This window comes from Anoplophora glabripennis, unplaced genomic scaffold, assembly GCF_000390285.2.
Source record: "Anoplophora glabripennis isolate ALB-LARVAE unplaced genomic scaffold, Agla_2.0 scaffold345, whole genome shotgun sequence".
NCBI classification, from domain to species: domain Eukaryota; kingdom Metazoa; phylum Arthropoda; class Insecta; order Coleoptera; family Cerambycidae; genus Anoplophora; species Anoplophora glabripennis.
The window spans coordinates 46,774-71,656 of record NW_019416469.1 but is presented as its reverse complement, the minus strand read 5'-3'; the positions used below and the strand labels follow the sequence as shown (position 1 = coordinate 71,656).

Genomic DNA, 24,883 nt, shown 5'->3' with positions numbered 1-24,883 from the left:
TGACTATTTGAAACAAACAAACGGTTCCCTAGATCGAGACAAAACTTCACTGGGTATATCGAACTCTAAAAATCTTGCTTAACATTAGTCATTTCGTGAACATTGCTAATTTAGCCATCAATTTTCTAAAAAACCATAAATTACCCTTTTTTCCTGTTTTTTTTTTAATTCGTGTAAAGTTAAAAAAAAATCCTAAAAGTTGCGGCAGCACGTTATAGGAATTTTATTCGTTTTCGAAACTGCCCTATAATTCTCTGTGACAACCGTAGCTCCCAAAAAATTTCGACCGAAAAATCTAAAAACTACAATCTTAGAGCTTCAAAATGCTTTTTTTTAATTCCCGATACGACCATTTTTCACCTAAATAGTCTGTCAAACATCACGGAAAAATTTCGGAAATTTTGTTGGCTCTTAAATTTTTTACATTAGTTTAATAGTCACAAAGTAAAGCAACTGCAGATATTACCTGTTCTAAAGTAACAGTCCCATATCACAATTCTCAAGTAACAGTTCCAAGAAACTGTTGCAAGATAATGGTGCCAAGGGACAGTTCCGAAGTAACGGTTCCGAGGAACTGCTGCAAGGTCATGGTTTTCAAAGTAATACTTCCAAAGTGACGGTTCTAAGGAACGATTCCAAAGTAACAGTTCTAATATGATAGTTGCAAAGTGACGGTTATAGAAAGAATGCTCGGTTTCAATGTAGTTTTCCCAAACAATTGTTCCCAAGTAATAGTTTCGAAGTAACGGTTCCAAGGAACAGTTCCAAAATAATGGTTACACAATAACGGTTCCAAGGAGTATTCCAAAGTAACTGTTCCAAGAAATGGTACCAAAGTAACTGTTGTAAAGTAACTGTTTATAACGATTACAGTAATTGATTACAAAGTAACCGGTACTGGTTACAAAGTAACATGTAGCTGTAACAGTCTATTTCGGTCGTCCATACAGTTTTCTGATTTCAAAATATTATACAAGCATTTTTCAAATTAGTTTTCCATTTACATGGCATTTTGTCCTTTTTCTTGTCTTCTCTCCTTGTTTTGTCTTGTCTGTCTTTAGTTTTTTCATTTCATGTCGACTGTTTCGTTTTGTCTTTGACTTTTATTTATTGTACTCTATTCAATTATCTGCCTCTTATCTGATCTATACCGGGTGTCTCAGAATATATGGGCAATCTCTCGGATTGTTATTTCCTATCTTTAGTTTTGTTTGTTCTCTACTCAACTGTCTGGTTATTATCATATCTCTTATCACGTCTGTCTGTTGTATTCCCTTTTTTTTTTTTGTTTTGTTTAGGTATCTGTTGTTTTTTATATATATTGTCCTGCCTTTTATTGTTTTCATTACTACAAATTATATGAAATAATTTACCAGATTTCCAAAAAATGAAACATTTCAATTCTTGCAAGCGTCATCTAGTATTGCTTACTGCTACTATCGTATTGCTGACAAGACTACAGATAACTGTAATGTAGTAGTTCAGATTTTTACCATTGCTTGTCTCTCTAACAGTTTTAAAATTTCAAATCATTTCTTACAGAAATTTTTGAATTCAAAACCAGAAACAAGTGATTTAAATAAAACTAGAGCAACTAAGATTTATATTTATTAAATAAAATATTTCAATATAAACGGCCTATCAGAAAAATATATCCTAAATTAGTATAAATAAAGTTTACTTTCACAATCTTAAGGATTCCCGAGATGTCTGCCGAAGTTCTGCAGTTGCAGTATTGGGGGAGTTTCGTTAGGTTGTTCCTGATGCGGATAATCTACGTAGTTCTGCATACACGGCCTCGTGTGGCTACCAACCGGCATTTGGGGGACTAGTGGCGAATTGGGGGGTAGGGGTAACATATTCGGCGGTACTAAAGGGGCTGTACTTGAGAGACCTGGCTGACCGGGATAGTTGAAAAACCTAGAAAAATAGAGATGTGGTCAAATAGCAGCTTAATGCTCAAATAGCAAACGTGATCTATGATGAAATTGCAGCTGCAGTTGCCTTAATGTGGCATCATATTCGTACGATTTGTAAATTTTGAAACTAACTTTTATTCTGACAAAAAAAATTAAAAAATACGTTGCTTTGTATACAATACAAAGGGTTAGATTAGCGTAAAACTGAAGTTTGTTAATTTACGAAAAATAATGTGTTTTCTTAGAAAAAGCAACATAATTTTTTCTAATAAATTCGTTATACATTTTTCCTTGTGCCAATTTTAAACAGGATCATTAATTGAAACTTATCATATATTGGCCTCAAAGTTGGCCCTTTTAGAAATATGCCCTTATGTCTACTAACTGCTGATGCTACAAAGTTTTGGGAAAATAATCAAAACTGGTTACTAACCACAATCTGTCCCCTAAGAATATGGGCCTAGGCGTTAAAATACCCATGGAACTATAATATTGTTGAGCTAATATTTCAATATCGTTCGTGTATTTCCTTTTCCATTTGGTCCTCCTATTTTGAAACCATATTTTTATCTGGAACGAAAAATAAGGACATATGAAGCAATAACCTAACGACAGGTTCTTATTTACTTGATTTTAGGAAAAGGAATTTCTAAACTTATAATTGAAATAGTCAAAAATATACTTTAGATACCTGAGTTTCAGTCAGTTTCAAAGTTTTTGACAGCTGACATCGTTTCGCCACCGATAAGTATTTGTTTCTTTCAAATTCTGCTTCTAAGGACTTTATTTGCGATGCCGTGAAAGCGGTCCGAGGTCGTTTTTTCCTTTCATCGTCGGATTTGCTCGAATATGAAAAATCTGTAACAAATGATAAAAAAAATTAAGTTTCAAATATACGATGTGCAATATCTAAAAATCTCTTGGGAGCGTATAGGAAATATCAAAATAACACTACTATTTCCTTTAATTTTTTTCTAATGTTCCTCTTAACGTAGATATCAGACTCCAAATAGTAGCCAGAGATTTACTTTTTGAGTTTTAACTTTAAAATCACCTTGTACGATAGGGTATTACTGATATGTGTTACGTGATTTGATGTTAAAACTGGTCTTTGTCATTACAAAGTATCAAGAGACGGACTGGCCCCAACATCTGTCAAAATAAGTGTTGGGGCTAGTCCGTTTCTGGATAGCTTTAATGCAAAAGATCAATTTTAACACCAAATTATGAAGCTTTATTTGCAATACGCTGTACAAAAATTTTATTAAAATATACAAGGTAGTTTTAAAATTAGAACCCAAAACGTAAATCTCTGAGTACCACTTTGAGAAACATTAGGAAAAAAATATATAGGAAGTCCTAGTATATTCAGGAAAAGCGACTAATAAGAAAGTGTTGCTAAGAAACTCTGTATTATAATAGCAATTTTTCATGTTAAAATTAGGTAAAATGTCATATACCAAGCTTAGTAAAAATTATTTTGCCAATACGGTTTTACTACTTTCAGTCGATGTTTTAGTAGAACAAGATTACCTATCAACGGTAAAAATAATTTACCTATGACTAAAAGAATCAAAGTAAACAGTTATGGCAAAAAATGACTTATTAACGTCTAAGTCTTTTATTTGAAGTAAACAGTTATCATTGTATCTACAATGCGAAATATCCATCCGAGAACTCAAAAGCATTTTGCGTTCGAGATGCAAGCAATATTTTTTTGAAAACTGCAATAAAATAAGACAATTGTGTTAGCCATACATTATTTAAAAAATAATTATTTCTGACTAAACTACGCAGAATTCGAAAAAAAAAGTAGAAATTTTTTCTTCAAAAAAGTCTAATTTATTAAAAAATATTATTTGCTTGATAATTCAAAGGAATAAAAAAAAAATGGAAAATTTTCTGTTAAGAGTAGTTACAAAACTATCCTTATTTATAACCGATTTTCATTAAACTGATTGTAGTTAAAGACCCCTATAGTATGATTATTACCTACAATTTTCATTCCGTTATTTTATTCAGAAAGAAAATTATTTAAAAAAATATCCAAATGATAAGACCCCTTTGGAGGGCCATATCTCGGTAACGGTGATCCGGAGGATCAATGTTTATAGGAACTATTTTTACTATTTTTGGCCCTATTGTAGTATTACAACCCCGGGTTCGATAGAAAAAAATAAACGTAATTGTGGCCAAAAATATGTGATCGTCATAAGGAATACCTACGTTGTATACATCCATTTTTAATTGACCGAAAGGCGCTGGCTACTAACTTTAAAGAGGGGAAATATGGTTTAATTTTATAAAACAAAAGCAGAGTAAATACACCTAACTTTATTATTTACGTACAACAGTCTTCAAATTAAACATGTAACAAATAGAAAGTACAACAAAAACATTAACAATAATTTAACATAAAATGAGACTGCCAGGCTCACCTAGAACTCCTGTGGGGAAAGAGCATGGCAGAGAAACCCACGATCGTTGCTCTAACTACCCAAATATAAATATAAAACAACCGCTAACCAAAGGCATAAATTAAGATCCTTTGCTACTGATAAATAACACCCGACTCATTTAATGTCTCACTAAATATCACCTCGCTCGAATTAGACATACACACTTCCAAGTAAAACTGAAGAGGTTTGGTGTTAGTTAGCGGGCAGGGCCGGAAGGTACTGGAGTCCGATACGGGAGGCAATCCAGCTATGAGTTGAGATTTCGGAAGATCTGTTTTAGCAATTCTTTTTTTGTATTTAATTATTCTTTTTTTTCATATTCATTCCTCACGGGCGAAAATGTTAGCAAATTCAACAAGGCTCTTACATGCGTATGACATAAAGTGAGCACAAGAAATGCTTTATTATTTGTTTTTCGAACAATGTAATCATAACAAGTTAAATGTGAAACAAAGGAGTTGTTATTGCAATATCTGGGCAGTCACGACAATATGTATAGATTTTAACATGTAATAAATAATGATCAATAGCCAATAATAATTATTGTAACAATTTTACCTTAGAAAAATATATGTCCTTGAGCATAAAGCAATGGAAGCTAAACATACAAAGGATTATTATCATTAAACATCTATAATCATAACAATCATAAGATTACATAGAACAATTAACAACAAAGTACTTAGAGAATATTACCTGATAATTAATACGGGTTAAACACTTTGATTTTTCACTATTTTTCCTCACTGCCCGCCGATCGTCTTACTCCCATCTCCACACTGTTCTCACTTCAACTCTTTAGGCTTCCTTCCAGAATTCCCCACCTAAGCGCTTCTTTTTGTACTTCCTCCTACCAACTGTCAATATTACGCTTTCATTATTGTGCAACACCCATGTAACAGGTGACGTCGAAATTGATACAATAAATATGGTTTTGTACACTATTTTCACCCCCTTAAATTTTGTACCAACTTTTTCAAACACCCTGTATATTGTAATTCATATTCTAAGCTACGATAACTGACAGCACTGGATCTGACAAATTTAACTCCTACAATATTGCCACTTTAAATTTACACATAGTGCAAAATAAATCGTAATCGTCCTGTTTATAATAGTTACTGTTTTGTATTGACATGTTATATTATTTAGAACGTATATTGTTTAATTAGTAAAATCATAAATAAGAAGACAAAAAATGACAAAATTATTTTGACATTTGTTTTATGTTCTAGAACGAAAAAGACTGGCGTTCTAGAACATAAAATATTTTACAGCTAAAGACTAATTTTGTCAACTGAAAATTTCACGAAAATGTCTACTTTTGATGACAGTTTTCGAAAAAATTTTTCTCTTAGGCTTCTTTAACAAAATACTTAGGTACTTTTTATTGTGACAGTAGCGTGTAACCTTCTGGAGCCTATTTAAATGAGATATTTTGTTAGGGTTAATCAATTTCTGGGCGCAAAAACGTCAAATTGACGCGAGTTTAATGAGCTTCGAGGAGATTTTATAACTCGTAAAACAATTAAGTGTAATTATGAGAGAGGTAGATCCTCGTATTTCTCTCCTCGTGGATATACATCACAGTTTAATTGGAAACCGGAAATTGTTTATTATATTAAGACGTATAGCTACAACTAAGGCCTTCATGAAAGCAACGGGGCCTCAAATTTTACACCAAACAGTTGTTTTTAATTTGCCGTGGCGAAATTTATGTTTCCAATGTCGGGTGGGAAGTGCAGACACGTTGTGAAGACGCTAATTTGCGCCAGAGACAAAATTAGATTTTAAACGGCTAACGATCTAGAGAGCGTTGAAAAATGATACAAAAAACAAACGCCGCTATCTCGCGGCAATATATTATCAACTAACATGACGGTTAACCTTAAATCCAACATTATTTAGGGGCACTTTTGCCTGAAACGATTAGAGGCATATAACTGACATTAATTTCAGTTATAAATGACATATAAGAATTCTTAAGCACTAAATTAAATTCAGTAAAACTTTGAACGCTTCAAATGAATTTACGACAGCTCAAGTATTTAGGTACACTATTTTAATTGGTTTGAAAATTGCTACATTCTCTTTAGAACTGTCCCCTCTTCAAATAATGGTCGAGATAATGACTTTGCAATGAGAGGCTGCCAGGAAAGATTTAATATCGAGCGGTCGATGAAAACTGGACACGGGGACCATCTGTGCGATATGCAAGACGAATTTCAGTGCCTAACATTCACCAATCCATAGTATATTTCATTAGCAGTCTGGAAATAAGGATTTTTATCTGCTCCCACTATTATAGTAAATACACTATTAATACATTGTTTCTAAGGAGATAAGTGGATTTTACCGTAAACTGTCAGCAACATAACTTTCTGCAATTGTGGCTGATTTCCACCCATCCATCTCTCTTGATTGCTAATACATCAACTCCTGTATTAGCCAGTAACGTTGTCGATGTTCTTCGGAATGAATGACCTGTATATGTTTCAGGATGTTCTAGTTTCAGAAACTGTAAAATCTTATTAGGAATCATAGAAAGGGTATTCTTGCCGACTGGTTGATTGTAACATCTACCTGCTTGATAGCGCATAAAAAAGCGTGAAATTTCAGTTTTAATTTCCAATCTAATCTTGATATATTTCTTGAGAATTTCTAGGTGAGAAACAGAACCCAGATGAGAAATAATTGTAAACGTACGTGACACACCATTTTTAGAATCTGGAATTGTAACTACAATAATGCCGTCGAAATTTTTGAAGTTGACGTTGTCCAAAGTAAGTTATTATCCTTTTGGAGTTTCATTTTGTGAAACTGCAGTTACTGACTCTTCGCAAATGTTTTGATTTTCTCAAACGACTGATATAGTTGTTGTATCTTGCGAGTGAGAAGGGTTAAAAAGTTTTCGTGATACCTCAATTTTTCTTTGTGTGGATTCTTCTATATTTCCTTCTACTACATTGGAAGAACGCCATCCTCCGTGTCTTTTCAGAGTTAGTAAATCAGCGCCGCTCTTCACCAACATGGTTGCCGAGGAACGCCTTTGTCCATGTTCAGTATATTTTCTGAAATTTCTAGTTTTAGATATTCTGCTACAATTTTCGGAACACCACTGAAGGTATGGCATCCAACGTGTTGTGCGTAACACCTGCCGTTTGGTGTCGTCTTTGCGGCTCGACGTTAGGAAATTCAAAAGGTGGGTGAAAATTTTCAGAAGGTCGGCGATTTTCTTAATTCGCCGTCTCAAGATGGGTGATGATTTTATTGTCATATCCAAACCAAAATTTAAAATGTCGTATGTCGTCGTGAGCAGAATTGAAAAAAAATTAAAATGAGGTGTCACTCAACATAAGGTGCCATTTAAAGTTTAAGGGTATTTTACGCCTCTGCCTAAGGGGTAGCTTCCAAGACACCAAAACTTACGCCATCATGTGTTCGCCTTGAAAAAAAAAAATTGACGTCTCAGATTTTTTTTTTGTTTTTTTTATATTTTCCAGGTGGGAAGTCTTAATTTGAACACCCTGTATAAATATATAAAATATATCTTTTTGTTCTATCACCATGTAAAGTCGTCTCTCTTAAAAAAAATAACTCTTGTTTTGACAGTATAAATTGTCGGAATACAAATTTGTTTACGTTTACGGATTGTATAATCCAGTGTTAGTTGGTTGTTACATATATACATTCCCTAATACTTTGTGAGGAACATTCAACATGTCATATTTATAAACTAAATATTTCTGTAATTGTGGGGGAACACCGCTAGTGATTCTATTTCTAAACTTTACTTCGGAAGCTGTTATCGCCTGCAATACATCCCGTGGACTAATTGCTGTTACATGACACTCCTGTCTAAACAGAGATTAATATATTTTTCTCCTAATTAATTGCTCCACCATTTTTACCGCTGCCATTAATACAGTTTTAAGTCTTTAATAATTTATTACAAAATCTATTTTCCGGAATGGAGCTGTTGCCGCTAAAATCAAAACAGAATTATTTCTGAAACGAGCGTTCATAGAATTATCGTTTTTATAGTAACACAAAGTGTAACTTGTATCAAAATAACCATTGCGATGGTACCGGTATTGTGAGGACTTTATTTAAAAATCCATTAATAAAGCTTTTGTTCCTTTCGACACTCAATTTGTTAGACAAATATTACAGACGACAGCGTGATTTGCCAAAATAGTAATCTGGGTAACACGACAAATTCTGGATGAAAGCATAACTTTACATTCATCAATACCGTGTTCATCGGTCAGAATTGAGATTGTTTCATGAAATATGCAGGCATATTCCTTATATTTGCATAAATGTTCAGATATCTTATATCTGCCACATTTTACCTTACTATTTTGATTTATTGGTGTCAAATACACATGTACTACATTAATCTGTTAGTCATTTGTGTATATTATGCAACATCAGATATGGATAAATAGGGGAGATTGGGGCAACTTCATGTAGAGTTGGTGGGGGTAAGATGTGATTACAATAGTACCTATTTTGACAAAAAAATTACCTTTCTGAGGAACGAAATTAACGTGATTGTCATAGCTGTCAACTCTCTTCTTAATGATTCGTGTATGTATATGTTTTTTCATAATATCGCAAAGAAATTTAGCATTGAACACACAAAATCACACCGTACTCTCGTCTCTCACTAAACATTGAAATAAGTTATTCTACGCGTAGAAAGTCACGAAATTACCTACCAAATTGCAAAAGCCTTCAAAATAAATGCTATAAAATGAAGTGGTGACTTACTCGTTTCGCCAAACTTGTTTTTTGCCCGTCTACCACACTATATCAGAAGTAAAATCAACTTGTTACTCCAATTCTCTAATAAAAATTATCAAGCACGTAGGATTTCAAAACCAGACATACTTTCATACAGAACCAAACTTCACGCCGTATAATAAATACTTTTCATATCATGCGTATCATTCGCGGTTCAATTTTGTTGTTCTTTATGTTGTTTTGGATTAATTTAAGATGTCGAGTACCAATTTGACAGTTGAAGTGGTTGAATAAGAAGGAAAACGTAAAACACTGTAATTTGTATAGCCCTTTAATAGTATCTGTTTCAACTTTTCTGCTTTTAAGATCACACCGTGGCTGTGTGTGTAATTTTGTTCCGTAGGAAAGCTTTTATTACAAGAATGAATTGAATGGAATTAGATTGAAAGAAGACTTAATTATGAAGTGGAAACCATAAAATATTATAAAAAATTGTTGGAAATTTTATTCTAATATCTTCTGGTATTCATCAAATGAATCTAACAGCGTGCCAAACATCGCTGATGTTCTGGTATAAATAAATACACTTAATATTCTTCAAGAAATGAAGCGGATTATAAAAATAAAGTACGGGTAACTTGTTCCGTTGAATAGCGATAAATATTGAAAAATATGATCCGAGAACTAAAAATAATATCCGTGGAATTCGGATTTGTGTGGTAAGTATTTACAAATCAAATCTTAACAATGCAATGAAGATGCTGAAATAAATAAGGAATGTAAGCGATTTTTTCATAAGGGGAGCCAGGGCAGTGGTCGATCTGCCCGATGCATATTAAAAGTTAAATTAAGAAATAAAATAATAATATACTGGGTGTTCTAATTAAAATAAGAATGTATTGTTATGGCGTCCCCACCAAGCTGATTGGCTTTTGCTCAGTCGTATAGTTGCCGTGCAGTTTCTATAAACATTTCAAATTCCCCCCGCCCCCTCATATAATATCTATATACAGAGTGACGCAGAAAAGTTGAGTCAAAGCCCAGCCACATACTTTTGGGAACTTCTTACTAGGTTCATGTATTTTTTATTGAAATATTATATCTTGAATATATAAGAAAATAACGTACAAGGTGTTACTTTTTGGGGTTCCCGCCACCTGACATCCCATAACTTTTCTATATGTACATACGGTTATGTCTATTTTATTTACAGAAAGTAAGTTCTCAAGAATGTTTGTAATGTTTGGGTAACTCATTCATTGTAGTAGGTAGTACCACGTGGTACTTTTACATACAGGTTAATTTGAGCAAGGATTTATATGAAAGTATTGAGTCAAATTTCAGCTTTTCCGAGATACCTATTATATGTTTAGTTCCAGCGGAACACTCTTTTAAAACTTAGATTCAATAAAATTTACCTAGTTATCTCAGTGTTTCTCGAGATAGACTTCTACATAAAGTTAGATTAGGTTAACCGAAATATTTTGCAACACTTTTTTCTTGTTTTCCTAAGAGTGAATTTTTATATCAATAAAATTAGTGTTGCTATATACTAACTTAAAATGTTGTCATTCTTATAACCGACAATAAAGGGTTTGGCCCATAAACTAAGTTATTTCAATCTACACATTTTGGTGTTATACAGAGTGTTTTTAAAACCTACAACTCCCACAAAATTGATGTATGGTGATAATATCCGTTCATAACTTTTTCCTCTGTGGGGCAATAATAACAATAATCTTTTTATCTGATAGGTGATACTATTTGACAGTTTTTGGGCATCTTCTAGAATTTTGATTAAATGAGTGGTTTGGGTACAAAAAAAATATTATTTAAATGTCTACATTATCGTGCCACCCATATTATAATAGTCAACAAAGTGCTAGTAGGCACTGATTTTGTAGGTTGACTGTAATTTCAGTCCGATATTTAAGTCATTGTAATATGGATGGCAAGATAATGTAGACATTTAAAAAAAATAATTTTGTATCCAAACCGCTCATTTAATTCTATGTATATTTCTATAAGAGACCCAAAAACTTTCAAATAGTATCACCTATCAAATAAAAAATAGTTATTATTGCCCGAAAAAGGAAAAGTTATGAACAAATATTCACCACACATCAATTTTGTAGGAGTTATAAGTTTTAAAAAAAACACTGTATAACACCAAAATGTGTAGATCGAAAATAAAAGTTCACACCCCAAATAATCGATTAATACGGAGTTATTTACAAAATTTTCACTAACTTTGAGGCGAACTAGCGGCCAAACGAAGCGATTTCGGATATAGGTGAATTAGACTAAATCTGCTTATTTTGAGTTCACGAATCTATGGTCTTCCGTTGTACACGTTATTCTGGGACACCCTGTATAAAAATGCTCGGTAAATAATAGATCTCTTCTCAATATATTGTACTATTTTTTGTCAATTTCGATATCTTCTAGCAGTTGAACAAAGCAACTTAGAACAGACAGAAGTAAGTTTAGTTAAATCTGCTTATTTTGCTACAAATATCAAATAAATTTGTGGTAAATGTCAAAACTTTTACTCTCACAAACGGCATACAAATACAGCCGCACTGAGCGACTGGCCATAAATTTCAGTTGTTGACAAATTACCTAGCAGTGCAGTGCAGTAATATTTTAATGAATATGTAAATGCTTTCTGATCTGTTATAACCAAAATTTACCATTAATATAATAAAATTGTTTGGTGATATAAATAATTAAAACACCTATGTTGTTGGCCAAATGAACTTTTCTACAAATTATTATTTTTTACCTTTAGCAGAAAACTTTTTTAGGGACGCCTATGAAACTCATTAAATTTTATTGATAGTTTTTATACATGTTCAACTGACTTCGGAAAGACTATACCAAATTTTATATGCTTATATTCATTAATGCAAAAAATTAAAGGGTCAAACGAATTTCCGAAATGTTTCCATGATTTTTGATAGACTATATTTAGGTGAAAAATAGTCGTATCGGAAATTAAAAAAAAAGCATTTTGAATAGTCGTATCGGAAATTAAAAAAAAAAAGCATTTTGAAGCACTAAAATTCTAGATTTTAGATCTTTCGGTCGAAATTTTTTACGAGCAATCATGCAATTCTAAGAAATAGCAAATTAGTTGCAAATTTTTTTCTTTTATTGGAGTCCATGGAGTTGGATTTTTTTTTTCATCTTTTACACAAATTTTAAAAACAGGAAAAAATGGTAATTTATGCATTTTTAGAAAATTGACTTTTACAGTTCGATATACCCAGAAGAACCCTGTGAAATTTCATCTCGATCTAACGAATCGTACCTTTGTTTCAAACAGTCAAACTTTTGAAAAAAATTAAAGGGTTACGTTTTTTGAGCTTCAACACTTCATATTCATGATTAAAATGGAAAAAATATTTTTTTTTGAGGTTTTCTCACATTTTACCGCATATAACTTTCAAATTGATGTAAAATATAAAATTTTCGAAATTTTTAGTTTTTTTCTTTGTTTTTTTGGAAACCTTCCGGACATTGAAGAAAACAACATCCAATTGTTTTCAGCACGATTCGGCTTTTCCTTCCTATGCTTCTGTTCAGCAACTTTTTATTAAATTGTAATTAAAGTTGATGACCCAAACCAGATTTCGACCCCGATTCATACCCTTTTTTTGGAACAAATTGCTAATTAATTTTTATGCAGTCTATAGTCACTTAAAAAACAGTTTTTTTTTTCAAAACTACCCTTTTCTCGGAAAAAAATTTCAATTCTTTTTTTTTATGTTTCATCAATTTAAACGTTATTAAAATGTGAGAAAACCTAAAAAAAAATGTTTTTTCCATTTTAATCATGATTATGAAGTGGTTAAACTCAAAAAACGTGAGTGACCCTTTAATTTTTTGAAAAGTTTGACTGTTTGAAACAAAAGTACAAAGAAAAAACGCAAAGAACATGCTCATTGAATTAAAAAACCACGCAAAGTATTCCAAACAGCTGTTAATTACGTTCTATCGCGGTGGACAAAGGTATTCTTAAGCGGCGTAATTAGTCATAAGGCAGCGTTGACACCAGGAAAATAGCAGCTAATTGACCGCTTATTTTCGTACGCGCATCATTAAATAAAGTCCTCGCCAGAAGCGAGTCCGTTTCCCAAACGCCTTTTAATTCGCGTTGTCCGTCAACAAACGCCCGACCCGGTCGGTGCTAAGAACGGAGTTTAGCCCCGAAGAAGTGAACAATCGCGAATACGATTTAAATAGCCCCGCGCGGAGGAAGAGTCGGGGAGCGGGACAGGGCGCTCCGCTCGGTAATTAGACAGCGTTTAGTGTCACTTTGTCTTTTGAAACACTTCCTGTCAATTAGGCGTTGATGTATGACTACAGATACACACATGATGTTGAGAGAAGCGCCGTTGGTATGCCAAAGGCCGGTCTCTGCATCTTAGGCATTCTCAAATTTGTCTACGAGTATTTTTAATTCGAGATCCAGGCGTATTTATACGCGTCAGGCGAGCGTTTGAAGTCTTGTGGCCTGCCAGCGGTCGCCGTGCGGCCCTTGAGAGCACAATTTAATTTGAAATACGTCGGATTCGTTTGGTAACGACGTTAGTTATCTCTGCGTCGTGTAAATGTGACTGGAACAGTGAAAAATATATGTTGATGATGGCGAAAAGTTGAGGATCTTGTTCAGAATCCAATTTTAAACAACAAAAAAAAAAAGGTGAAATACCATTTTCTCCTATCAGGCTTCATTTTAGAGACATCAGAATTGATATATGTGAAAGATAAATTTCAAATTTTACAAAAATTAGCAGTAAGTCACCTCAACTAAAGCATTTAAGCACCTTTTTTCTTTTCACACTTGCCGGAACCGAGTACCCAGCAGCACCAGCCTAAAAATGTTTTTAAGACTAGTTCGGCGGGCAATAGCCAATCAGCAGTGCATATTAAGCTGGGTATCCACATTGCGAGGCTGCCGCGCGAGGTAGCCTCGCGAGGCGGGACTCGCACTGTGGATACCTGCCTCGCACCGATTATTGCCGCGACGTGAGGCTGGCGCAGGGTGAGCCGAGATTAGTCGGTTTTCTGTTCTGCTCAAAGGCGCCTCGCTGCGAGCAGCTCACTTCGTTTGGACCGTAAATAGTCAAGTATTTGTTTTGTGTGCCTCGCGCGTTTAGTTTTCCGTTCCGTTAAAAAATGGATAATGAAAAATGTCGACTTTTAATTGACTTATATAAAAATCATCTTGCTTGAACAATTCTCGATATTGATTGTTTTGACACACGAAAAAGATATTGTAAACTTGTATATGATTCTCCAGTAGCTAAATATCTTAATGTGATAGCAAGTCTTTCTTTAACAGTAATCGCTTCTCTCATATATGTATCAGTATTTTTCGTTTTTAAACTTATTAATGATGCTAAGTATTCGAAATCACACATTGACATACGTACAAAATTTTTAACAGTATCTTCAACCGATTCAAACGTCATGTCTTCTAGTAATCCATTACCGTAATGCAAATTACTTTTAAATAGATATTTCATCCACCAACTGTCGTTGCTTTTTCTTCTTTTTCAAAATTGTGTGAATTAAAATAAACGCCATCGCCGCACTACCACATGTAGGTGTCATTGTTGCCTCGCACTAACTGGATGGCAAAATGGCTCACCCTTGCTTCGCGAGGCTTGCCTCGAACCTTTGAAATTATACTTGAGGCAACCTTGCGCGGCAGCTGCCTGAGGCTGCCGCGCGAGGCTGCCTCGCGTGGCAGCCTCGCAAAGTCGATACCCAGCTTTACATTCCACAAGGAGCAGAGGGCGAGGCGAGAAAAATAACATTGTCGAAAATTTCCGCTGAAGTTCTACCAGAGCCGCAGCAGACGACACCGACGGAGGCCGATATTGGCAGCAGAGCAAGTGCCAACGACGTCCGAGTTAGAAAAAACACCCCAGTCTCGAATTTCGAACTGAGGCATAGACCTGGGCGGATCTGTTTTGAGGTGGATGTGAGAGGGGGCAAGCAATTTTTTATGGATTACCTTCAAAACAACTCACATAATAAAATTGTAAGATCTGGACGAGGTCCGGAACATTTCTAAAATTGCAAAAATGTTTAAAAAAATTTAAATAATACCTGTTTCATCCGAGTTTTTTATTTATATCTTGGAACCTAGACATTTTGGAAGAAAATTGAAGAAGAAAAAGTTTTAGAGTTACATTATACTGTAAGTTAAAAATGTTTAAATTTATTACCGATGTTGCAAAATAGCAATGATTGATGAAAAAAAAAACAAAATAATCAAGTTTTTTAAATATTTTAATTACTCCGAGGGCATTCCAATTTCGTTAAAAAAAAACTTTAGAGTGTAATAAAACAATACACAAAATTTCATTAAAATCGGTTCCATAGTTTTCGCAATATAAAAAAAAATTGAAAATAATTTTTCGAATTTTCAAAATGTCGCGGTCTCAAATAAAGCATCTAGATACTGAACAATTTTTTTACATAGAAAAGACCGCTCAACCTTCCAAATGGTTTTTGAAAAATTGAAATAAGTTGATTAGAACGGCCACAGTAAATTTTTAAAGTTAACACTTTTTTATTTTGAAACAATTAGATTACATTTATCAATTTGCAATTTACTTTTTTCAAGAAATTATAATTTGAAAGTATACTAGTTTTTCTTAATTTTATCTGCATTTAACAAAAAATGTAATTTCCAAACAAATAAAAAAATGTTTCATTTGTTTAAACAAAAATTATTTAAATAATTGTAATAATTATAACTAAATACATTCATATACAGAGTGTTGAAACAAATTTTTTCATTGAAAAAATGCAATAGCATAGGGTAAAATACACAGTATATTTAATGCAAAAATAATAAACTTTGTTTATATAAAAAATATGTGCAAATTGGCATTACTATATACAATTGTTTAAAAATTAACGGTAAATACCGATAAACTTTGACCGCTTATATCTCGAGAACCAATAATGGAAATTTCACTATATTTTCTTTTCTTTAAAGAAGCCTCTTTCTGAGTACTTTAAAATTATAATTTTTGAAAAAAAACTAAATTGCAAATTGATAAATGTAATCTAATTGTTTAAAAATAAAAAAAAAGTGTAACAGTTTAAAAATTTCAAGTATTAATGCTTTATTTGAGGCTGTGTAACATTTTGAAAATTGGAAAATTATATTTCGAAATATTTTTCAAAAAATTATTTTGCGAAAACTATAGAACCGATTTTAATGAAATTTGGTGTTATTGTATTATATTCAAGTTTTTTTTACCAAGTGCCCTTGGAGCAATTAAAATATTAAAAAAATATATCCAAAAAACTTGATTATTTTGCCTTTCCTTCATCAATTATTACTATTTTGCAACATCGGTAATAAATTTAAACATCTTTAACTTACAGTACATTGTGCAAAATTCAATTCTAAAACTATTTTTCCTCTTCAATATTCGTCTAAAATGCATAGGTTCCAAGATATAAGTAAAAAACGAAATAGGTATTTTTTTTTAATTTTTTAAACATTTTTGTAATTTTGAAAATGTTCCGGACCTCGCCCAGATTTACGGATCTACACTTTTATAATGCGAGTTGTACTGAAGGTATTCCAGCAAAAATTATCTTGCCCCCTCTTACATCCAAGAAGTGGTATATTTCGACAGATACGCCCTGGTCTATAGCAACAAAAAGGCACATCACCAGGCTGCAAGTCCATCATCCGTTCCAGGCGACTAGATTTCAAAGATGGGCAAAATCCGAAGAGGCCAATTGTCCACACTAATGCGGATTTCGCTACAGGGTCTATGCGGACCCATCAAGGAACGTGATCGAACGTCGACTCTCGTCACGTTGTAATGAAACTCCCCAATATTAATATTCGCTGTATTTTGAAAACTGTTACTCTTACGCCCTTGTAATATACAACATTTTTGTTCATTTATGAGCGGTTACAATAACAATAATTATAAAGTAGCAATAAGAAAGTAGTAGATAGCAGTAGCAGTTACTAAGTAGAAGTAACACTCCATTCGTCCAGAAGGAAGTTTTACGAGTATTTCGACTAGTTATCCATTTTCACGTTGTTTTGTCTTTTTTCCTTTCTTGTTCTGTCGTGTCTGCATTTTTTTCTTTTCATTTAATCTGCTCCCCGTCTTTTATCCTATCTTATCGTGTGCCTGTTGTCTCGATGTTTGTTTTTTCTTTTGGCTTATCGGTTTTCTGTTTTTATTTTGTTTATAATGTTGCCTTGTACGGAAAAAATACAAAAGAAACTGTCTCATTGCTTGACCCAAAATTTTACTTTTGTTAAAAAGTGACCTCGGTAAATGTTGTAGATTTTTGCATGATCTACAACTTTTCCATTGGATACTTTTTTGTTTGACGTCAACTTTCGCCAGAAATCCCAATGATAGTTACAATTTTTCACAACCCCCCAAATCGACCCTCCGCCACCCCTGCTCACGCAATTATTTTTTTTAGGTTTATTATAAGCCCTTTTGCCATTTCCACTTATAAAAGTCCAGATAACAATTTTTTTCTCCAAATGTAATTTGGTTGGATTATTGTCTGTCTATTATCTTGGTTTTTGTCGATTTCATTTACAGTTATGGTTGACAAAACGTAAAGTCTTTTCCCAATCCAAATTTTTTGTGGTATATTTTGCAGAAACTACTAAGAACACTCATACACGAAGTACATATAAACGTTACAGAGACCAGTTAAACATTTGTGTATCAATCTACCGATTTATTTTTTAGCATAGAAGCAAACTTTGATTTCCTTTCGAGCTTATTACGAACAATTTTATACTAATACTTTGTAATTTCCTTTTTTACGTCAATATCTAGGTATACCATTGGTTTTATAAGTTGCTGTACAATCAGTAAGTAAAATTTATGTTTTTGACATATCCACTACAATTTCAGTTTTATTTTGTTGTTTTATTTATACTATTGTATCTAATTAAGTTTAAAACATACCTTAATGATGCGAAATGACTTTCAGGACAATGCCAAATTTTACAAATTAGAGGTATTAAAATAAACACGTTATGTCGTTAATGTAGGGAACAAATTAGCGAAACAATTTTTAGAAAAATATTTAAATGAGCCAATTTTTAATTTAAAACTAAGTAGTTGATTTGAAATGTTGTACTATATTTTTGCAGAACCCGAGATAAACTGTATTTCATATACAATTTACTTGAATATTTTAAGTAATACGCCATTTTATGTAATTAAGAACATACTAAAGCATCTAAATAATAATAATAGTACATATTTGTCTGGTTATATGTAATTCCTGATCCTTACTTCCTTATAGTTTGAGTATACCGTTTTGGCAGAGTGTAATAGAAAATAGAAACCAAACCGTATGCATTCCTTCATCAATGACTTTTTTTATTTTATTCGGAGCCACAAATAATAGAGCAATCAGTAAATGCAGAAAAGGTCTTCTATTATTCCTAGACCGCTGCTTGTTTTTGGCTTTTGAATTTCTCCATATGTTTTTCTTTTAATTTCGTGTACTATGGATTTTGGATCACGTCTATTAATGATCTGTCGCAAGGCATATCTTACACGATCATTTTGATTACCTGACATAGGTGACATTTTTCTGAATAAACGACAAATATCCCGGAATATTTTTCATCATTTGGTAACAAAGCACATTCACAACAACGTTACAACTCGGTATTAGATATAATTTTATAACAAAACTTAAAGAAATTTCACTGATTTATCTAGCAAATACTTATAAACATTAGTAGTCTCACGAGAAGAAATAAAAAAAATTATTAGCGCGTTATAGGTATATTTAATAAGAAAATCGCGCTTTCACTAATTCATATTTCACAATCATAGAAAACAATCAAAACTACCGAATCTTTAAAAGCGTAAGCGAATAACCTACACTGACGTCAAATGTACCCTGCTTCCGAAACATGTATGCAAGACAGATAACCTTACACTTAATTATATGTAAGAGACAAAGATAAAGATGTATCCTCGAAGTTCAATCGCAATGGTGGTAGCAGTAATAAAAGTGTCTATAGAGTGATTACTTGCTAAGCACAATAATCCAATACAGTTAAACAAACTAAAATCAAACCTTTCTTTCCTAAAAAGCAATTAATTGAGGAAAATACATAAAGCTTGAAATAAATGTTAGAACTGATACTGAGAAATATCGGAACTAAATACCAACATTTTTCCCCTTTGAACACTTTTTCTTAGATCATTCAACTTTTAATCATTTTTAGAAGGGCTACTAACTATGTTATCCTAAGGATCCATAATAGGTCTATTGTTGGAAAAATTTGAAAGTTTTTGAACCAAAGGATATTTTGTTTATCTAAATAAAATGAATATATTTAAATTACTGTACAAAATTCACCCTAAAAAAACTGAGAGCAGTATATTAACTGAAATAATTTGTTTTTAGCCTATTTTGATTTAAAAGGACATTTCATTGCGTCTCAAAAAAAAACTAGAAATAAAATAAATAAACCTCACAACGATAAGTTAGAAGTTGATTTTTGAAACATATTTCTTCACAACTGCCCACACTTGAAAGAAGCAAATAAATATTCTTGTATAAAAACATATCACTTAAATCAAGTTTCCAACACATCTTTTTTTTGTTACCAAAACAATTTTACTTCGCAAAAATAACATTATTGGTATAGCAGCATTGTTTTCTTTAATCCGGTCTTCAAAATTTGTAACAGCTTTTAAATAATGTCAATAATAACATCTATTTTTAACTTTTCATAAAAAAAAGTCTCCCTTCATTGCTGACTTTGTAAAAGCTCTAGACAAATGGCTATGTTGGCCAATCTATCAATCGCTGTAGTCTTCGACATAAATTGTATTTTAGTTAAACACCTAAATGCGTATGTCAATTGTTTTTTGTATCATATCCAATAAAAGTATTACATTTTCTATAAAAACTTATTAGTACGTCAACAAAATGTTTAACTGACACAAACTAAAGATATACCTACTATTAGACTAAATTCTTGGTAGAAATTAAAAAAAAATGGAAGTAGATCCATGGCATGTGTAGTAAAAGCTTTTAAGACCTTTTAATTGTTGTTATTGGTATTCATCCTGGTTGTGAATAACTACAACACCAATTACAATAAACGGATTACTTGAAACGCTGGAAGATATCAATATGGTGTCACGGTGGATTAGTGAGAAATAAAAACGTTATTGAGTTGATTATTTGATTAAAAACGAAGACAAAATCGCAAACCATACCTTCTGAAAAGTCTCTGTGGTAGAAGTCATCCGTCGTAGAAACCACTTCGTTTTCCCTTTTCAAATTGTCGTTAACATTACCATCTGCCGAAACATTAGCACTGCACTTATTTCTATCAAACTGAAAACAATTACTTTGACTTGCATCACCCTTAAAATAGTTTTCAGGGGAAAGTGGATGATTCGCACTGTCAAAACCTTGTTTCTGCACATCGGAAGACAACAAAGAATCGATAGAAAACTTCGTAGAGTTCTGAGAACACTTGGCGTTAACTTTATCACAAATATCGGACACAGAACCGTTACTGTTATTGACTTCCTCCGCCATATCGTGTCGATTATTTCCACGAAAAGTGCGTGCAAACCAAGTTAATAACGGCTGAAAGATTTTCAGTGCGACTAAAGATATATTTATGCAAATCGCTGAAAGTGAACTTAAGCGAGTTCGTGGCGGTTTCAGGCCAATCGGATCCCGGGGGCGGGGCTACGAATGATTTGTTGGGACGAGGAGGATAATTAAGATAAATGCCGCTATAAGCACATGTTAAATATAAACATATTTTAAATTAGCTTATTTTGAACTGCGGTTCATTGACAATGAAAGCCAAAAACGCAGGGGACACACCCAGATCATTAGTGCGAGGTTGGATGTCTTCATTTCGTCGCTACCGCGTTTCTTATAGTGTTAATAGAGAAAATTAACAAAGCGTTATATGAGTAAACACAAGTAAATAAATAATTCTTAAGTAAAAGTGAATATTTAATTCCATTACATTATTACAAAAACGTGGTGAAGGATACTTAGGTACACTGAAAGAAATGCGCTTTATTCTTAGAATTCTAAATGGCAACATTATACAGGGTTGCAAAATGAAAACGAAACAGAGCCATTTTCAGGAACCGCGTCAAGATTGTAGAAAAACGCACAGACCCGTCGATTTTATATTAAAGGGGGGCATTCTTTGCTGATATTTCTGACTCCGCCACTTTCACCCCCAAGCAAGGGTAAGCATCACCCCAAATTATTTCAATTGCATTGGGGGTTGAGTAATATTTCTTTTGAAAGCTCTTACAATTCTCTTTACAACAGACTTTAAATTTTATAATTCCGCCCAATACTTTGAAAAAAATTACATTTTAAAATTTAAATTATGTTTATATAGTTGCTTACTTACTATTTAGTTGATTAAATGTTCAAACTGATGACCGCCCGCTTCCATACAAGAATAAAGATTTTGTTCGAAACGTTGGCGCACATTCCGAAGCATTTCCGGAGTGATTCGACGGCATTCGTCAATAGTTCTTTGACGCAAATCTTCCAGCGACGCTGGCTGTGTTTCATAGATTTCACTTTTCAGTGTAGAGTGGAGGCCACTCAATGTTGCCTTTTCTTCCATTCCAATTTCGTAGAAAACGTTAGTCCAAATACTAACGGACAATTAACGCATAATGCGGAGGAGCACCGTCCAGTTGAAAAATCAAATGATCTCCATCATACTCTGGAAAATTTTCAATAATATCAGTCAAGGCAGGGTCAATAGCGTCTTCCAGTAATTACAAATACATTTGGCCAGGCAAATCACCAGGTAGAAAAAAAGGACCCACCGGTCACCAAAAATTCCAGCCCATACATTTAATTTTTCCGGTTACTGTGTATGCACCTCGTGAAAAACTCTTGGGTTTGAATCGGACCAATAGCGGTATTTGTGAGATTTACCGTCCCGTTCAAGGAAAAACTGCATTCATCAGAAAAACAGATGTTAAAAAGGAACTGTGGATCGTTCCCTGCTCGCTCACTCATTATTTCGCAAAATTGCAAACGGCGGTCATAATCATCCTCACGAAGTTCCTGGACTAAATGTATTTTGTATGGATGGAATTTATTCTTCTTCAAAATGGTTTGTATGCTAGTTCGATTGATCCCAGACGCATATGCCAGCTGCCTCGTCGTACTTAATGTAGGATCAAGATGAACTTGTCCCAAATCTGCAACCTCACTAGCTTTATTAACTATAGGTTTTTCAGTTTATCGTTTTTTATTGGCTACGTTCCCTGTCTCTTGAAATTTTTTTACTAAGTCTAGAACATACTTCGTCCTGACATGTCGATCTTGATGTTGTTTATTAAATAGCTGAGCTGTTCTATTCGCACATTTATTGTTCATAAAGTAAAGCGAAATGATATCTATCCTTTTCCGCAATGGAATAAACCATAGTGTTTAATTTTCAAAAACACAATTACATAAACTACTATGCTTCCAAATAGAGAATAATTTGGAATCCACTAGTTTTACGTTCATTGTGTGTGTACCTATAGCATTCATTTGTGTCTTTTACAATTGTGGTTTTTTTACGAAAGTGATAACATATCGCCAAAAACCAATGTAAAGCAAGAAATACTAAATTTACCGTTTTTAATTGTTTGTACATAAGTTCCAACTTTAAAATTAAAATTCTTAATAAGTATTGGGCGGAGTTATAAAATTTAAAGTCTGTTGTAAAGAGAATTGTAAGAGCTTTCAAAAGAAATGTTACTCAACCCCCATTGCCATTTAAATATTTTGGGGTGATGATTATCCTTGCTTGGGGGTGAAAGTGGCGGAGTCAAATATACCACCAAAGAATGTCTCCCTTTAATCTAAAATCGACGGGTCTGAGCGTTTTTATACAATCTTGACGCAGTTCCCGAAAATGGCTGTTTCGTTTTCATTTGGCCACCCTGTACACTATATGTGACAGATAAACAGGTGAATATTGGATATAGAACCCATATTGCTAACACAGTCGTATAGTAACTACAAACTATATTCTTTATTAAATTATTGTAGAACTCGTCTACAATGTTATTTATATTCATCACGAAATGATAGCTATAAATGTTATTAAAGTGTTACATACTCGTTATTAGAACATCTGGTATTAACTATAAATACTTAATAAATGTATTAAATGTTGATTTTCTATGAGTTTAAAATACACGACATTAAATTTTCAGATTTTATTGTAAAACTATAATTACAAGCTGAGATTCTAATGTACCTAAACATATAACAAACATTTAAGTATTAAAAATGATGACAAATCATTCCCAAAACTGTCCAGTTTATATTCTTAGTAGCGATGGAGCGGTGTCTTATTTTATTATATTACATTACATGGGAATTTGCATATAAATCTTTCACCATAAGAATGAAACATTTCTTAAAAGGTTGACTTTCTTTTCTTCTAATTCTATTTCCTCTGGTTGACTGACTTACTCATGCTCTTCTTTGTCAGCGCTAGCCTAACAACGCGTATGATAATGTATCCCACAAAACATGTGTATATACTGTAATCTCATTCAACTAGAAGAAGCGCAATAGTCGATGCACAGCGGACTGTCGGAAATTCAAAACCGATGCAGTCAGGGGTGACGATCAGTTAACCATTACAAGATGCGTTTTATACGTTAAAAAGGGAGCCATATTCATTATAAAAACGAATAATTCTGTTAATACAGCTGTTATATTCAGAATCGTATGTTTATAACATTTACTAAATTTGATTATTAAGTCACTGCTTGTAACTCATTGTGGTGGTTCTAAGAAAAAAAATCCTATTTTATTCTAAAAACGGACCATTTTTGACTTATTTTTTAACTTATAGTAAGTAAGCTAGCAAGCACCGGAGACTCTCCCCGGAGTTTTTTCCCGGTCTGTTTCCTCGGAGTTTTCTCAAGGACTTTTTCGCCGGACTTTTCTCTAAGTTTCTCCGAGAAGTTTTTCCGGACTTTTCTCCGGATCTTCCCCCGGAGCTTTTCCCCGGATCTTCCCCCGGAGCTTTTCCCCGGAGTTTTCCCCCGCAGTTTCTCCCGGATTTTTTTCCGGACTTTTCCTCCAGAGCATTCCCCGGACTTTTGCGCGGACTTTTTCCCCAGAAGTTTTGCCTGAAACAGCTGGTACACATTTGTTTATGCTCAAAACGCAACCGCAATCTTCTCAATGTAGTTTGTAGCAAATTAATGTTTAATTTTTAATATTAATTTTTTGCTTATTTTTTCACGAATATTCGTACAAACTATATTGAGGGGGTGTAATCAGATTTAAAAAAAATAGTTAGTCAATTTTTGTCAAATTTGGGGCCAAAAAAAGAGAAAAGTAGGTTTTGATGAATGAATGTAATAGAATTTTTTCGAAAAAGACCCGAATTAAATCTGTCAATAAATATGTTCCTCAATTTTTTATACGTGTGTATCAATTTGACATGGTACACACACACTGTATATTTTGCGAGCACACTCTCAACAGCGTGTAAAAGATGAAATTGCCGCTTCTAACACTTGTTTCCCAATCATTTACTTCGCGACGTACACTGAACAGCGTCCTGAAAATTTACTGGACACTGAAAACAACTATAACATTATCATGTACCAGAAACAAGCATTTTCCTACGGACAATTGCCTACAGGTGCCAAAATTCTAAACGGTACGAATATACTTTAA

General features: G+C 33.2%; 1 protein-coding gene across 1 annotated transcript; it reads right to left on the bottom strand.

The window, feature by feature from the left end:
• Window positions 1-1,648: 1,648 nt before the first annotated feature.
• Window positions 1,649-20,731, bottom strand: LOC108908817 (homeobox protein ceh-12-like). Its single transcript, XM_018712962.1, has 4 exons — window positions 20,404-20,731; window positions 2,611-2,777; window positions 2,353-2,489; window positions 1,649-1,920 (listed from the first exon to the last, which is right to left on the bottom strand). The coding sequence occupies exons 1-4, from the start codon at window positions 20,729-20,731 to the stop codon at window positions 1,692-1,694; spliced, it is 861 nt and encodes a 286-aa protein (XP_018568478.1). The 3' UTR covers window positions 1,649-1,691.
• Window positions 20,732-24,883: the final 4,152 nt, after the last annotated feature.

Coding starts and splice junctions, on each gene's coding strand:
- LOC108908817 (XM_018712962.1), bottom strand. CDS start 20,731: ATGGCGGAGGAAGTCAATAACAGTAACGGTTCTGTGTCCGATATTTGT. Junction 2,778..20,403: donor CCACAGAGACTTTTCAGAAG/GTATGGTTTGCG, acceptor CATTTGTTACAG/ATTTTTCATATTCGAGCAAA. Junction 2,490..2,610: donor TGAAACTGACTGAAACTCAG/GTATCTAAAGTA, acceptor TTTTCGTTCCAG/ATAAAAATATGGTTTCAAAA.